General features: G+C 39.2%; 2 protein-coding genes across 2 annotated transcripts; one reads left to right on the forward strand and one right to left on the reverse strand.

The window, feature by feature from the left end:
• Positions 1 to 324: 324 nt before the first annotated feature.
• Positions 325 to 3,235, forward strand: ndufb11 (NADH:ubiquinone oxidoreductase subunit B11). Its single transcript, XM_044115330.1, has 3 exons — positions 325 to 600; positions 2,172 to 2,302; positions 3,032 to 3,235. The coding sequence occupies exons 1-3, from the start codon at positions 337 to 339 to the stop codon at positions 3,159 to 3,161; spliced, it is 525 nt and encodes a 174-aa protein (XP_043971265.1). The 5' UTR covers positions 325 to 336; the 3' UTR covers positions 3,162 to 3,235.
• A 131-nt stretch (positions 3,236 to 3,366) lies between these two features.
• Positions 3,367 to 11,801, reverse strand: LOC122830171 (mitochondrial carrier homolog 1-like). The gene is made up of 12 exons (XM_044115317.1): positions 11,391 to 11,801; positions 10,981 to 11,065; positions 10,349 to 10,455; positions 9,986 to 10,045; positions 9,768 to 9,825; positions 9,178 to 9,229; positions 7,743 to 7,802; positions 7,581 to 7,674; positions 5,794 to 5,841; positions 5,615 to 5,682; positions 4,479 to 4,554; positions 3,367 to 4,400 (listed from the first exon to the last, which is right to left on the reverse strand). The coding sequence occupies exons 1-12, from the start codon at positions 11,490 to 11,492 to the stop codon at positions 4,326 to 4,328; spliced, it is 885 nt and encodes a 294-aa protein (XP_043971252.1). The 5' UTR covers positions 11,493 to 11,801; the 3' UTR covers positions 3,367 to 4,325.
• Between the last annotated feature and the right edge of the window lie 3,729 nt (positions 11,802 to 15,530).

The raw sequence follows: 15,530 nt of genomic DNA on the forward strand, positions 1-15,530 counted from the left end.
CATTTATATTAATTCATCTGTTAGATTTGTCAGAAATTGATTGTGCATGTGCATTTCCCTTCCTTTCCCTCAAATACTTGTTAAAAACTTTGATTTGCTGTAATACAGACCGCAATCCTCAGCATCTATAATATCTAGTTGAAGAAAATGGCATATGAGTTACAACAATACCTATTTTATCTCTGTGAAGAATAAAGTAGTTTGAAAATTGAAAAAATGCTTTAATAGAAACCCAACTGTTTTAATCCTTTTATTATTTATTGAACTGTCATTTGGAATTTCGTTATTTCTTTATTTTATATTTGGTCAGTTTGCATTACCATCGTCCACCACCTGATGGCGGTAATGTTTCGGCTCACAGTAAGGCAAGTACAAAACGTAACATTTCCGCTTCCGGTAGCGCAGTATCCTTCTCGGGCAGGAGAAATGTTGTCCCGGTTGTCACGGTTGGGGCTTGCATTGCCCCGGTCTGTTTCTGTCCTTTCAACCCGCTTCGTATCGCAGTCCAAAGCGGACAGCGCCAACACCCCGACGGCTGTGACGGAGCTGTACGAGCCCGTGAATCAGTCCGGACACGGCGAGGTCAGCCCGTTCGTCAAGGTGAGTGCAGCTACTGGACCTCCAGCCAACCGAGCCTGCGCTGACGGGACGGCGTCCTGGCGAGGGTGTTCTGTTTACGTGCAGCTTAGTCCAGTTCAACGACAGGTTTATTATGTGTTCAGGTGGGTTTGCGCTGTGCTGAAGGTTCAAATGTGACACGGTAAATCTTTATTGAGAGAACCTTTTTTAAACAAACACTAGCTAAACGGACAAAAACAACCAGCGTTCTTTTTGTTGTTACAGCAAGACTTTTACAGCAGAAAGTCTTGCTGTAACTTTATGTCCAGAAGTTACAGCAAGACATAAAACGAAGTATAGAATTGTAAAGTTTGCTAAAATCTAAATTTTATCCCTACAATGTGAGGTTTTATTAGTTGTCTCTATATAGGAAGAAAACAAGTATATCATAAAATATAATAATACCTGAAGCAATTTAAGTTTCAACTTACATTTGCGATGGATAAAATAACTTTAATTAAAAAACCACATCTCCTTAATTAATGAAACAATTATTTTAAACAGATACATCTCATCCCTCTCAGGTATGAATGTGTATTTATAGATTTGACTACATAGAATTTTAAATGAAGAGAGGCACAACTCTTGACAGCTAAACGTAAAGTTAAAATTATTTTCTGTTTGTCACAATTTATTTTTTGAGCTCTCAAGTATTTCTTACTCATAAACCTAAACATTAGGAACATTGAATAAAAGCAAAAAAATAAAAAAGCAAACTGACGTCAACTAAGCACAGCAAGCTTAGATTTACTAACAGAAGATAATCACTAGATGTTTTCTGTCACATTCATAATGGCAGCATGTATCATCTCTGGTACCTTAGTTCTGATTTGTTGTAGTGTTTTTGCTGCTGTTCTTACTTTCAGACAGTTGTCCAGATGAGTCTGTTACACTGCAGCAGTCTTCAATCAGAGGCCTCTTCAGATTTGTTGAAGCACTGACTGCTACTGGAGATCCATCCTGCCCACAGCATCATCATCCACAATGTTTCTTTAACGATAATTGAATGATAGGAGTTGCAATAACATTTCATTTTTCTTTGGGATTTTTAAAATTTACTTCAGTGGAATTGTATTGAAACCAGCTGAACCTGGGGTAACGTTCACGCAGCCCCTCAGTGTTATTACCTTGAGAAATAATGAGATTTGGTCAAGTATAAAAACAGGCTTTTAATGCTGAAAAGTGACCAAATGTTACAAGCCATACACGTCACTCAAATGGAACAGATACTGAGTTACATTCACCGTCCAGCGCTGGGCCTCACTGAGCTCAACCTTATGGATGGAGCCAAGAGAGGCAAAGATTGTAGCTCGAGTTTAGCTTTTATTCTTCTCCACAATCTGTTCCCTCCCTATAGAATTGTGTTTCATTTTGTTTATGTGTGACTATAGCCAGTCCTATGTCGTATGGTTATGTGAGCAGCAGCACTGTGCGTGTAAGCAGATAAGAGATAGAGGGAAACACAGAACCTGTAACAGTTGTTTCAGGTCAGCATTCGACAGCCTTCTCTTTTTTTAAAGAGTTTTTAATGTGTTATTTATTATTTTGATCAGAATCCAGACTTCCATGGCTTCTCCACCGATCCTGTAGAGGATGAGAGGAACATGAAGTTGGCCTTCTTCCTGGGCATCTCTGTGGTTCTTGTTATCGGAGGAACTTTTATCCACTATCTACCAGACCATGGGTAATTTTTTTTTTTTGTATCATTTGGTTCTGCTCAGATGTGAGGTGACAGAGATCAGGGATGCAGAAAGAGTTTATTCAGAAATGTTTGGAAGTGCAAGATGTTTCAGCTGCTGTTTGAAATATTCCTTTAAATCTCTCTAACCCAAGAAGCCATGACTGTCAGAATTGAACCCGATGAGAAACGGGTATATACCCAAAAATGTTGTCATTGTTCCAAAGACTATTGTTGCAGAAAATTGGTTGGTTATTCAAATGAAAAACAAGACTGTAGGCAAGCCAGTCATAAAAAGTAATGACATGATAAATTAAAACGAGCTCGATCGTTTCATGAATGTTTGTTTTTCTTGCGTTTCTACCAAAGACTGGTCGACAAAAGTCTTCAGTCTGGTGCAAAACGCATGAAAATGTTTTGAGACCATTTTCATATTCCTTGAAAATGGTCTCAAAACAATATTATTGTTTATAAAAATAATTTGGCTTAGCTGCAGCTGATTTGTAGCCGGTACAGTGTGGTAAAAAAAAACCACAATGTGAATATTGCACACACTGCTATTGTGGTGAGGATAAATCCTGCATATGGTGCCACCTTACTGTTAAATAAGGATCCAGTATAAATTAATGAAGCAAGCGCTGACTTCAGTGAAGACTGCAAAGTCAAGCGGTCCTATGTGGGCACTGTCATCTTAACGTGAGGCCTAACCAGTATTTGGGGTTGTGTGGCTTCCAGGATGCGGAAGTGGGCCAGAAGGGAAGCAGAACGACTCATTCTGCTCAGGGAGAAAGACGGTCTGCCGCTCATCGAGGAGAACTACTACGACAGCAGTAAAATCATCCTGCCCTCCTCCAACAAGGACTGACCCCTCCTGCACTGTCCCACTCTATTTCATGATTGTTGTAAATCATTGATTAAATAAACTATGTTCTTATTGGATGATGTTTGGGGTTGTTTTGGTTTTTTTGCCTCCACATCTTGATGTTCAATGGTAAAATATAGCTTTCACAGATTTGACCAATAAAATGCGAAAATACCAATTCAGCTCTTACGATGTTTCAGTTCACCAATATTTGACAAAAAAAAAAAAAAAATTAAAAATCTTAACAGGATGTAATGACTCACTAGAGGGACCCGGAAAATCAACCACGACACAGGAGTGAGCAGAAAACTTTTATTATTTATTAAAAGACGGCTCAGACCGGGAACACTGGATCGTCAGCTGCAGCACTGGCTTGGCGATCAGGAAGAGAAGGAAGAGAGCAGATGCTCCACTGACGCAAGGCTCAGGAGGGAGTGTCCGGGGAGGAGAAGCGCTGATGCAGGGCAGCGAGCAAACTCTGTGATCCAGCAGAAGTACCAGATCCAAATCCTTGGTCAGACGGGGCGAGGTCATGCACGATGGGGCAGAGATCATGCACGTGGGATTGGGCAGTGTAACCCAAACAGGCATGGGTCAAGATCTAGATGGGCAAACAGCAATAGTTCGACAAGGGCAAGGAAAAGGGCAAATCCGGGGAACGAGCGTGGTTGCAACTATGAGGGCGAGGTGGGAGCGCTGGAAAACTACTTGCTGAACGTTCAATAATACTGGATCTTAAACTGAGAGGTTTAAGAAGGGAAACAATCAGGGAGCGACACAATCAGGGTGCAAGGAATAACGGAAATGAGAGGGACATGACATGGATCGGCTCAAAACATAAAACAGAGCACCATGTGAACATCACACAGGAAGTAAAATGAAGGCAAAAATGTATGTAAAAAAACAACTTAAATGAAGGCAAAATTGTCACGATGGCCATCAGTCCGTTTTCTCCAGTTAATCAGCACAGATCCTTTGTTGCTGCAGTGAAAACATCAGAGCTGTGGTGTGTACTGGTCACAGTTACTGGAGTGCAGTGGGCTGAATGGCCCCAAATTCTGTGAAAAACCTGATGAACCATGAACAGCACTGCCTCTTCTACTTCATCTGGAACAGAGTTCAGGGATGAGATCTCTTCCTGTTTCATCACAGCAAGTGACGACTACGTTAATCTGAGACAGACGGCGGTCGAGTCACGGGCACCCGGCGGAAAAAGATCCTGGAGCCTCTGAAGAGCTGACCCTGAAGGAGGTTGGGGAGAACAGTTCTGAGGACAGGAAGATGGACACGTGGTCACTGCAGGTCAGAATGTCAGCCTACCTCGGTGCTCAGATGATTCCAGCAGCGCAGCCAGGATTTAAAGACAGGAAACCGAGGAGGAAGACCTGCAGCCAGACTGGAAACACGGAGCTGAATGAGTCCGAGCGGCAGCATGGAGCAAGATCTGATTCTATTATCTGTGATTCTGACCATCAGTTCAAGGTGTTGTCTAAAGCCTTCGGGAAAATTAAGAGAGTCTGACTTTGATCTGTTGCTTTAACCCTCCTGTTGTCCTAAAATAATATTTAGTGGATCTTTGGGGAGTTTTTAACACAGTGGCGGGTCATTTTGACCAGAGGACAACAGGACGGTTAAATTGAGGAATCAGAGTCAAGATTATCAAATTAAAATAAAAAAACTTCATCTTATTGTGTCAATTTATTAGAACTAGAAAAAAATACAGAAATAATGTGTGTGTATATATATATATATATATATATATATATATGTATATATATATATATATATATATATATATATATATATATACATATATATATATAGTTATGTCTTAACTAAATGTACTCATTTTATTTTAAATACCGGGCATCATTATTTCATCATTTTCATAAATTATTTCATTTCACCCATCAAAGTTTGCTACGACAAGAGCGTAGCAAACTTTGTCAGTTCAACGTCTCAGCTGGAAAGTTCAGAAATAACTTCAATAACGCTGTTAAATGAATAACTGCAATTTATTTGCAACTATTCATTCATTGCAATAAATAGTTTAGTCTAAAATTTCTGTTATAAGTTCAAGAGAGCTGATGAGCGTCTGAAGTCTTCCTCCACAGTGAACTCTCTTGTGAATTTATTCAAAATGTTCCAGGCAAAACTAAACATACGGACGTTGGAGTCGCTCACCCAGAGATTGCAGTAAATGAGTTCTGACAATTTGTTGAAGTTATTCCCACACAATACATTCAACAAAAGCACATTAATTCTATTTTGAGTAAATTATTTCTGCATTTAATCCCAGTTTTTTAAAAAAAATGTATGACGTTTAAATAGTTACTTCATAAGTTTTTTACTTTTCTCGGGTATGAACGCGGACGACACACTTCCAGGTTGTTATAACAATCTGCCAGACCTCATCAAACAGAAAACAATAAATCGCGCCTCATTCTGTTACTCACCCACAGTTGTTGACGGCCATCACATCAGCAACCACCGTGAATGGGTAAGTCAGAACACTCAGCGAGATCTAGAGAAATGCAGTCAACATTAATGCAACTGCGGCCCATCAATAGGTGTCAAAATGAACGTGCTATAATAATAATAATAACATTAATAATAATAATAATAATAAACTTACACCCATCACAAACTTTGTGTAGCTTCTTATTGTTGATGTCTGACTAAACTAAAACAAGGAACAGGAGTTAATCAATGCACAATGATGAAAATGTTAAAGTTTTCCATTTAACTAATAGAACAAATTTCATGTGGAGTCCCAGACAGCTTGATGGTACAATACTAAAATAAACGGAACACTGTACTAACAGAAACACTGAAACCATCGATGTGATCTAGCAAGAAGAATGAGACAATAAGTAACAGACTGAACTGATACAAAAAGGTCGAGAGTTCAGAGTTCATGATCTTTCAGGTGACCTTTAACACAAGTACTAACTGTGGAAGACGGTCTTAAATCTGGAGGTAAAACAGCTTCAAAAGCTGTGAATACATTCACTGGCACTTTATTAGGTACACCTGTCCAACTCCTCATTAACATAAATGTTGACTCAGCCAATCACATGGCAGCAACTCAAACCATTAAGCATCTGCTGCAGTTCAAACCGAGCATCAACATGGAGAAGAAAGGTGATTTAAGTGACTTTGAATGTGGCATGTTTGTTGCTGTTCTGAGTATGTCAGAAACTGCTGATCTACTGGGATTTTAACACACAGACATCTTACAGGTAGTTTGAAAAAGAGAAAATGTTGATATCAGAGGTCAGAGGAAATTGACCAGCCTGGTTTGAGCTGATAGAACAACAGTAACTTCAATAACCACTCGTTACAACTGAGGTATGCAGAAGAGCATCTCTGAAACCACAACATGTCAGACCTTGAGGGAGATGGGCTACAGCAGCAGAAGACCACACCAGATGCCACTGCTGTCAGTAGAAAACAGGAAACTGAGGCTAAAATTCACACAGGTTCACCGAATCTGGACAATAGAAGATTGGGAAAACATTCCCTGGTCTGATGAGTTTCAATTTCTTCTGTGACATTCGGATGGTAGGGTCAGAACTTGGGGTCAACAACATGAAAGCATGGATCCATGCTGGTTTGTATCAACGGTTCAGGCTGCTGGTGGTGAAATGGTGTGGTGAAATATTTTCCTAGGACATTTTGGGCTCATTAGTACCAAATGAGCATCGTGTCAACGCCACAGAACCTGAGTATTGTTACTGACCAGGTCCATCCCTTTATGACCACTATGTACCCATCTTCTGATGGCTGCTTCCAGCAGGATGACGTGCCATTTTCATAAAGCGCAAATCATCTCAGACTGGTTTCTTGAACACGACAATGAGTTCACTGAACTCGGCTGGTCTCCACAGTTACCAGATCATCTTTGGGATGTGGAGGAACGGGAGATTTGCATCATGGATGTGAAGCTGACAAATCTGCAGCAACTGTGTGATGTTATCATGTCAATATGGACCAGACTCTCTGAGGAACGTTTTCAGGAACTTGTTGAGTCCATGCCATGAAGAACTAAAGCAGAAGGGAGTCCAAACCGGTACTAACAAGGTGTACTTAATAAAGTGGCTTGTGAGTGTATTTCTTGAAAGAAAAAAAAAACTAAGAATAAAAAAACAAACAAAGAGAAAGAACAATTGATAAAATAAACATTTCAAACCACTGCACTGTTGAGTAATGCTCTGGTGCAACATTCGACTTTTTCAATACCTATAAAAAAAAATGGGATCCAATATCAGTCAAGATCAGATCTGGCTGGTTTAATTTGAACTTGGACGAACTTCATTGCAACTCGTTTCATGTTCATCTCCAAACCATCGGGCCTCAATATTAATGCATGTTCTGGTCAAACAGCATCACAGCTTGGATACAAACAGCTGGTATACGTACAGTGTCGTCTACAGCGGAGGTGTTGATAAAGTAGGCCAGCAGGTTACAGCACCACAGGAAAAGGACTTCTCCCAACACATGTGGAACAAAACCGCTGCAAACAAGCACACTGATCAGACCGTAGGGAGTTAAACACACTGTAGGGACTGTAGAGCCACTTACGTATAAAATCCAGACAATCCTTCCTCCTTAAATATCGTCATGATACAACTGAATACACCACTGCAAATGAGAAAACACATTCAGCAACATTTCACCCGACACAAATAATACCATATGATTACATCAGGATTGGTGATTAAAGACTTGACTGGTGGGACGAAGGGAATGATGTCTGCATTCAGATGTCTCAGCAAAATGTAACCTAGAATAATCTTTGAAAACCTCCACAAGACATCTGAACTAAACTAACATGTTGACTTTATGTTAAAGTTTTATGTTGAAACAAAGAACAGTTCTGACTGACTGGAGCGATTCTTACAGATAACAGTTCAAAGGAATCCAATCACTAGTGAACGACACATGAACACTTAGCAGCTATGATGAATCGGCTTCCTCCGAGTAATCCTGGGGTTGTTTTCTTTCCACTGGTATTTGTAACTGTTCTTTTGTATAACCCCGTTTTAAGCCAGTTTTACGTGATTATTTTTAACACAATCATTTTGTAAGCTAATTGTAGAGTGGTACTTTGACCTCACGTCACGGCGAATAAACGGTTGTTTACACGCAGTACCTCGTGGACCACTAGGGGGGGCCCGCGGACCACCAGTGGTCCAGGGACCACAGTTTGAGAAGGACTGCCTTCAAGTAATAATACTTTAAGGTCCAAATATGTTTGACTAGTTTCACCTCCCTTTTTTTACTTTTCAGTTTCTTGTAAAAAAAAGATATTCTGTTTCCTGGAAGTTAAGGTGGCTTAAAATTTTTTACCAGACGTTTAGTTTTAGCACAGCATGTTTAACCCCAAATATGCTAAATTATGCAAAAGTATTCACATCACTTGGTACTTTTCTGCTTCAACATTACCCTTTTGGAGAATACTAATCAAATTTGCTAAAAAAAAAACCCCCCCAAAAAACAAAAAACAAGCTAAATATTTCTTCATTTTGTCTTTTCTGTTGGGATTTGTGTCATTTTAGACATTGCACTTATATAAATTAACAGCTGCTGAAGCCTCATCCCACACTTGGTGTCACCAGTTCTTTTTTTTTCTTTTTTTTTAAGCACATGGAAAAGCTAGTTGTGCCAGGGCAGATTTTTCTGAATGGACATCAAGAGTTGGTATCCTGATGGTGTGAGTGAGTTTATCAAATTAAAACTGCCTCTGACTTCAACATAAACAAATCACATCAATAAAACATAGGGACTTCTTGTGAAGGGTGAGTGTGCTTGTGGGGACACGAAGCTGCTAAAAGTCACCAGGAAGGAGTCAGTCTGCCATGTCCAGAACTCAGAAGATCCAAGGAAGGGAGAGCACAATGCAGTCTCCCTCAATATGGATCCCCATCAGTGACTAGCTGTTCCCACATCTGTGTTGACTTGAAAAACTTTATAGGAAGTTCTTGTACTGTACGTGGACCAGATCTTGTGACCTTACCTGTACTTGGTCTCTCTGCCAACGAACTGGGCCATGCAGCGCACTGACATGACTGCCAAAGAAATACAAAACAGCTGATCAGATAATCTGGTTGCTTCTGGTGTTCAATCAGAAGCAGCACCGCGCATCATCTTGGCTTTTATCGGACTGATAACAGAGAACGTGGTGTAGAGAGCGGGAGACACATTTGTTGGTTTCACCAGTTATGCGTTAATTTCGTCCTGCGTTAAAAACAATATGCCACTTTGGCGCCTTTTGTTTTGCTTGAAATTGTTCCATTTGCGCCATCCAAGTAAAACCTTATAAATTCCTACCAGCAGTAGAACTTTACAAGATTCTACTGATGTTGTAAAGTTTTTCTCATATTCAAATGACAAATAATAATACTGTCACTGCGAAGTGACAGTATTACGGTTAATGGATTCCAATCATCACAAGACATTTTGCAATATTAGGGCCAGACTTGACAAAAAAAAAAAAAACTGAATAAGGGAAGATGATTTTTTTCTTAAACTGGTTCTACTGGTGACATGAAGCTCAGAGGCAAGTTCTTAACCTGCGTAGAGGAAACCATCTTACTGAGGGCATACCATGAAAAGGATGGGTGGCCACTTTGGTCAGGCACTGAATGATCATCTCATGTGATGTCTGAGTAAAAAAGATTGAAAGAAGAAGGCCATTATGACTTTTGACTTCAACATGGCACACTGAAACATATGAACTGTCGGTTTAACCCTCATGTTACTTGATTAAAGAGATAGAAAATACTGTATTGCTAATGAATCATCAGAAACCATTGACCTCTCACCTCTTGGACCACTTTCCCAAAGGAATTCTGGTGCTCATCTTCTTTGGACTGAAGCTCCCTCTGGTTATAGAAAAAAAGTTACAATTTGAATAAAAAGTTGCTATAAGATCTGTGTTTATTAATGCAGTGGAACTGCGATGAACATTATTAAAAAGCATTCGGTGCTCTGAGAACAACATCTAAATAAATGTGCATAAACATTGAACATAAATCCATCTTGTTTTGTACAGGAAAACTTCCAAGGTCTACTACTTTCAGTGTTATTTCCACGTATACAACAAGTGACTACCATTAGTTTCTACCTCAGGGAGCAAAGCTTGGATTGTTGTGTTAATATGACCACAATATTAGTCTCTTTCTTACCCGTTTGATTTTGCCCCTGACCACAGTAGAGATGGTGCTGGATACTATACGAGGTGAGAGGCCCCGGAAGAGTCCCAGCTTTCCATCCACTTTGAGAATATACTGAGCTGAAAACAAACACATTTCCTCTTAGCTCTTCTGCACTACAGCGGCACAATCATTTCTTAGTTAGCACATTTAGTTGGCACGTTAAACACGCTGCGATAGAATATTGCAGCAGCATATATTGGTCATATGCTGTGCCTTTTTTTTAAATCAAAAAATACTTTATTAATTCCACAAGAAAATTAAATCTGCTCGTCATTAATCCAGGTGATTGCTGAGGCCTCCACTTCTGGAGTTTCAGACAAAGCAGGTCAGGCTGAATTGCACTGGAAAAATCAGAGAACATGATCCTGACAGTGTTGCCTCCTTTTGTCCAGTCATATGACAGCATCTTCAGGTGTAATGATATAAATATGTCCAACCAAATTGGAGTTCAGTACCTTGCCCAGGGGGGCATCGGCATGTGACAGGAGGAAGCTGAAATCGAACCTACAACCTTCTGATCACAAGACAATTACTGTACACACAGAGCCACAGAAGAGTGTTTTGGTCTTTGGATATCCCGTATGTGCAGCCACGTATCTCACCGTAGCTAAAGAAACCAGGCAGGTATAGAACTGGTCTTCCAAGCATTGTTGTCCCAACAGCTGGAGGAAGAGGTTCGTGTCCCACCTGGAAAAACGAAAAAAAGGGAGAAAATACAAATTGATACTCGCCCTGTATTTACTTCCCAGGTGAAAAAAATCTACTTTAGTATATTTCAAACATACTTATATATGCGTGAGTACATTTTAAATATGCCAAGTATTATCATACTTATGATACAGTATTATTTATCATCAAACACATTAGGTTAGCTCATCCAATGTGTTTGATGATCTGTAACAAAGACAGGATAGATAGATTAGATATACATACACACACATATACATATATAATCTACCTCATCTGTCTCATCTCTACATATTTCGGTCGGTCGGTCGGTCGGCCCAGCTACCTGAATTAGCAGTTTAACGTATAGGAGCGGGTGTGTGATGGCAGTAACACTCGCCCCCAGCAGCACCACGGCAGCGTCCACTTCCATGGGAGTAGAGGGCATCTTCGTCAACGTGGGCTTCCAGTGTGGGTTCTACTTCACGGAGTTCTACATCTTTGGTCACCGAAACACACATTCCCAGAGAGAATCAGCTGGAGCTAACGTGACTTCCGCTCTGAGCTCTCGCTCTTAAACTCTGAGGGGGAAACCGAGTTCAGCTAAATTAAAAACAGCAACAACAACAAACAAAATAAAACAAAAACTAAACAAAAAGTAGCTTATAGTCTTTATCGCAGCACTGTTTGGTTTTAAACAGATGGCTGGGATCTCTCGGCGGAACAAAAACAACTGGGCGGAGTCTATCCGCTGACGTCACATAATTTATGATCTCAGTCGACCAGACGTTCGGTCGTCAAGATGGCCAGATGTTATTTGGTGCATTCACACCAAACGCTTTTCTGGCGTCAGGCGCGTCTGGTTTACATTCAGACCCCAGTGAGAAAATAAAATATATATATATATATATATATATATATATATATATATATATATATATATATATATATATATATATATATATATATATATATATATATATATACTTTAGTATATTTCAAACATACTTACATTTGTGTAAGTACATTTAAGTATTAATTATACTAAGTATTAAGTGTAGTAGGCTACATATAAATAAAGTACACCAACAGCATGCTTGTACCAATTTTGACATCATAACTTTAAACACACTTAGTACTGTTATCTAGTATTAAGATAACAGTATCTTAACAATATTAAGATATTGTTAATTTTAATTAAGATCTTACTGATTTTAATACTTATCTTAATACTGTTAAGATAGTATTAAGATAACAATATTGCTATGACTATGTTAATAACAGTATTATTACGCTGTTATTAACAGTATACTAGTACTGTTAATAATCTATATGTATGATACATATCTGTATTATCACATACAGGTATGCTACATGCATAATTGAAGATGTATGTAGACGTCTCTGCAGCCGATGGGGAGCTGCCACACGCCCATCCTGATCCTACAGTTCACATCATGACCTTCAGGATCCTTGCCAGCCATGTCTTTCTCAGATATCAACCCACCTGGAGTGCAGAGGCATGTGGTTGAGGACATCATGAAAAGCGATGACAATGCAATACACCTGTCCTCATTGAAACTTATTTCCTGGTCGAACTCCAAGCCCACAACATGAAATAGACTATGAAGCTTAGTGATCTGGTGTTGACCTTCTGTTAAAAGAGCCTGCTGTGGGCTATCACATGTGATATTTGGCAGTCTACTACCACCAGCTGCAGACATGGTTAAACATCTGCAACCAGATGCACCTCCTTTAAGTTACCTCAGAATCCTTGACTCTGCCTATGGTGCAGTCCAAGACGGTGATGAACCGTATGCAAAATTTATGGAGGAGTTTCAAGACGCAGGTGAAAAACCATCAGTCTATTTACAACGCCTGCATGTGAACTATGAACTGTGCTGTAAGGAAGGGTGGAGTGTTAGCTGGTGATTTTGAAAAACTTTTGCTGAATCAATTCTGTAGTTTCTGTTGTGATAACGCCTTCATTTCTGAGCTGCAACTGAAGCAGCGCAAGTCAAAACCACCATCTTTTGGAAAGCTGCTGATGTTGAGAACAGAAGAAGAAAGAGAAGCTCAGCGTATCACATCATGCTTTATGCACCAGCTGAAGAAACGAGTGCTTATGATAACCTGTACATCAGCTAACTTGCCAAGCAGTTAGCTGATGTACAAAAACAGTTAGCTACTCTTACCACTGCTCAGTCTGTTCAGAAACAGTCTGTTTTGCCTAAATCTATGCATGTTGGCAAGTTCAGTCAGCCCCCACATACTTGTAAATGTGCATCTCAACCCTCTCACAAAAATGCAACTTTTTATGAGCCAGGTTACTGCTACAACTGTGGGGAAGATGGTTGCTTCCCTCTTGTCAAACAAAGGGAAAAATCCATATTTTTGAAAGGGATTTTTGTCAAGAATCCCTGTCAGAATGACTGGAGTCATTTCTGCTCCAGCATTTATAGATCTGTCAGACATTCATAGATCTTTGTATTAAAGGAGTCACTGCATCAAAATCTTTATTGGTGTTATTTATAGAGTGCAGGCCATGAAGGCCCATTTTAATGGAACATATAAATTGAGTAGAGCTGTATCTTCCTGCTCTAATCCTGCATGTTGGCCCTTATCTTCGAACACATAAAACTAATGCTTTAGGTTCATCTGGAGAGCATGTGATTTAGGATATGGCTAATATCTGGAGCTCCCACAGATAGATCTGCTTTATCTCCAGGTCAAGGGAAGGGATGGAATGGCTTAAATGAATTTGTGATTTTTGACCCTCATCATTATCTGGTTTGAAGAAGGTTGGCATGTCGAACTGGAAGCAGTAGTTCCAACTTAAATGAAACTTAATTTGTTATAAGTAATGAAGTTACAGTAAGTTTATCTAAGTAAATATAAGAAGTTTAGGTTTTCACATAAAATGAATCCATTCAGAAAATGGATGGATGGATGTTCTGTCAAAGTTCTGACTCTGCTGTGTTGTGGTTGTTTGTAACACACCTTTAAATTTTAGACTCTCGTTTATTTCCAAGTCCACCATGTTTTCCAGTCTTATGTAGTTTTCCACATAGGATTCCCAAGTCAGTGGATCCACGGGGCCACTGTCTCTGGAGGCCCTCAAACTGTCCCTAAAGACGGTCATGATCACATTGACTGCTGTTTGACTCGGTCATAAACTGTCCCAATTCCTCCTGGGAGTCTGGGGACCCACAGTCTGTTCTGCCAAACCCAGGAGTAAAATCTGCACAAGACACACAGTTTAGTTCTATATTTATATTTCTTCATTCAACTTTCACTACCAACTGCTGATTATTGTTGAAAACTGTTGTAATGCTTAATTGTATTTGTCATCAGAAATTGTTACAATAAAAAGCGATCATTTCTCAAATTTGCTCTTTAAAGAGCGAAGGCTCATTTGAACATTGTGAACTGCTGGCAAAAAATCCAAAACTTCTGCATGACTGCAGCCGTCATGAAAGTACGTCTTAATCAGATCCTCTTCTGAGAGCGAGTCCAGCACCGACCCTGTTAAACAAAATAGAGGAGAACAGAAAAACTTTTACTGTCCAACAATGGAGAAATTCAGCTGCTAAGCTAACAATGTGACACACAATTAAAGCAGTTTGGTTCACATGAAGATAGAAGATAAAATACGTAAAAACAGTAAAATGCTGTACAGTAAAGGCAAAAATTCAGTGCAAGTACTGTGGAGTAATTAAAAGTAGCATATAAATAGTGTACTCTCCTCAAAAGTAATGTGCAGTAAGGTACGTATGTTAGTTGAAAAAAATCTTCAAAAATCAGAATCAGAATAGCACATTTACTGATAACTAGCTGGCATTTGTATCTCAACAAATGTGGTTTGTTGAACCTTAAGAACTTCAAGACTATTTACTGGTTTGTCTTCACTTTGTGCCAAGAACTGCACAGTTTTCCCACATGAAAAACTTGAACTGTCCCAAGATTTTGACCACAGAAGTCGCAAAAAATAAACATGGCCACCTAAAAAATAATGTAAAAAAAAAAAAAGCCACAGTTCAAACCAGATATTTATACACCAAGAATATGATACAAACATATCTTTCTGCCTGTATAGATAGATTGAGATCTATCTATTGGTAAAAGAGTTCATTTATACTCTCAAAGTGTTCGAATTGTGCACTATTCTGGTGTTATTTTATGCCCAGTGTTCTTTCAACACTGGGAGTTTGGACCCAAATGATCACCAAGTTTGGTTCACTCTTAAAGTGTGACATATCCACTTCACAATTTGCTGTGTAGTTGTAAGTTTCTCACCTGCAGTCAGAGTTATCGTATCGAGGAGAAAACTTCTGCTGCTCAGAGCAGCACAGAATCTAACATAAAACATCTTGAAAACTCATTGTTTTGCAAATTTGTAAAAAAAAATTTTTGTAAATCCAACATAAAGTGTGATACCTAAAAACTACTATTACGTTAAAAAGTATTGTTACTTTTTAAAACAATA

The sequence above is a fragment of the Gambusia affinis genome, linkage group LG01 (assembly GCF_019740435.1).
Source record: "Gambusia affinis linkage group LG01, SWU_Gaff_1.0, whole genome shotgun sequence".
Classification (NCBI taxonomy): Eukaryota; Metazoa; Chordata; class Actinopteri; order Cyprinodontiformes; family Poeciliidae; genus Gambusia; species Gambusia affinis.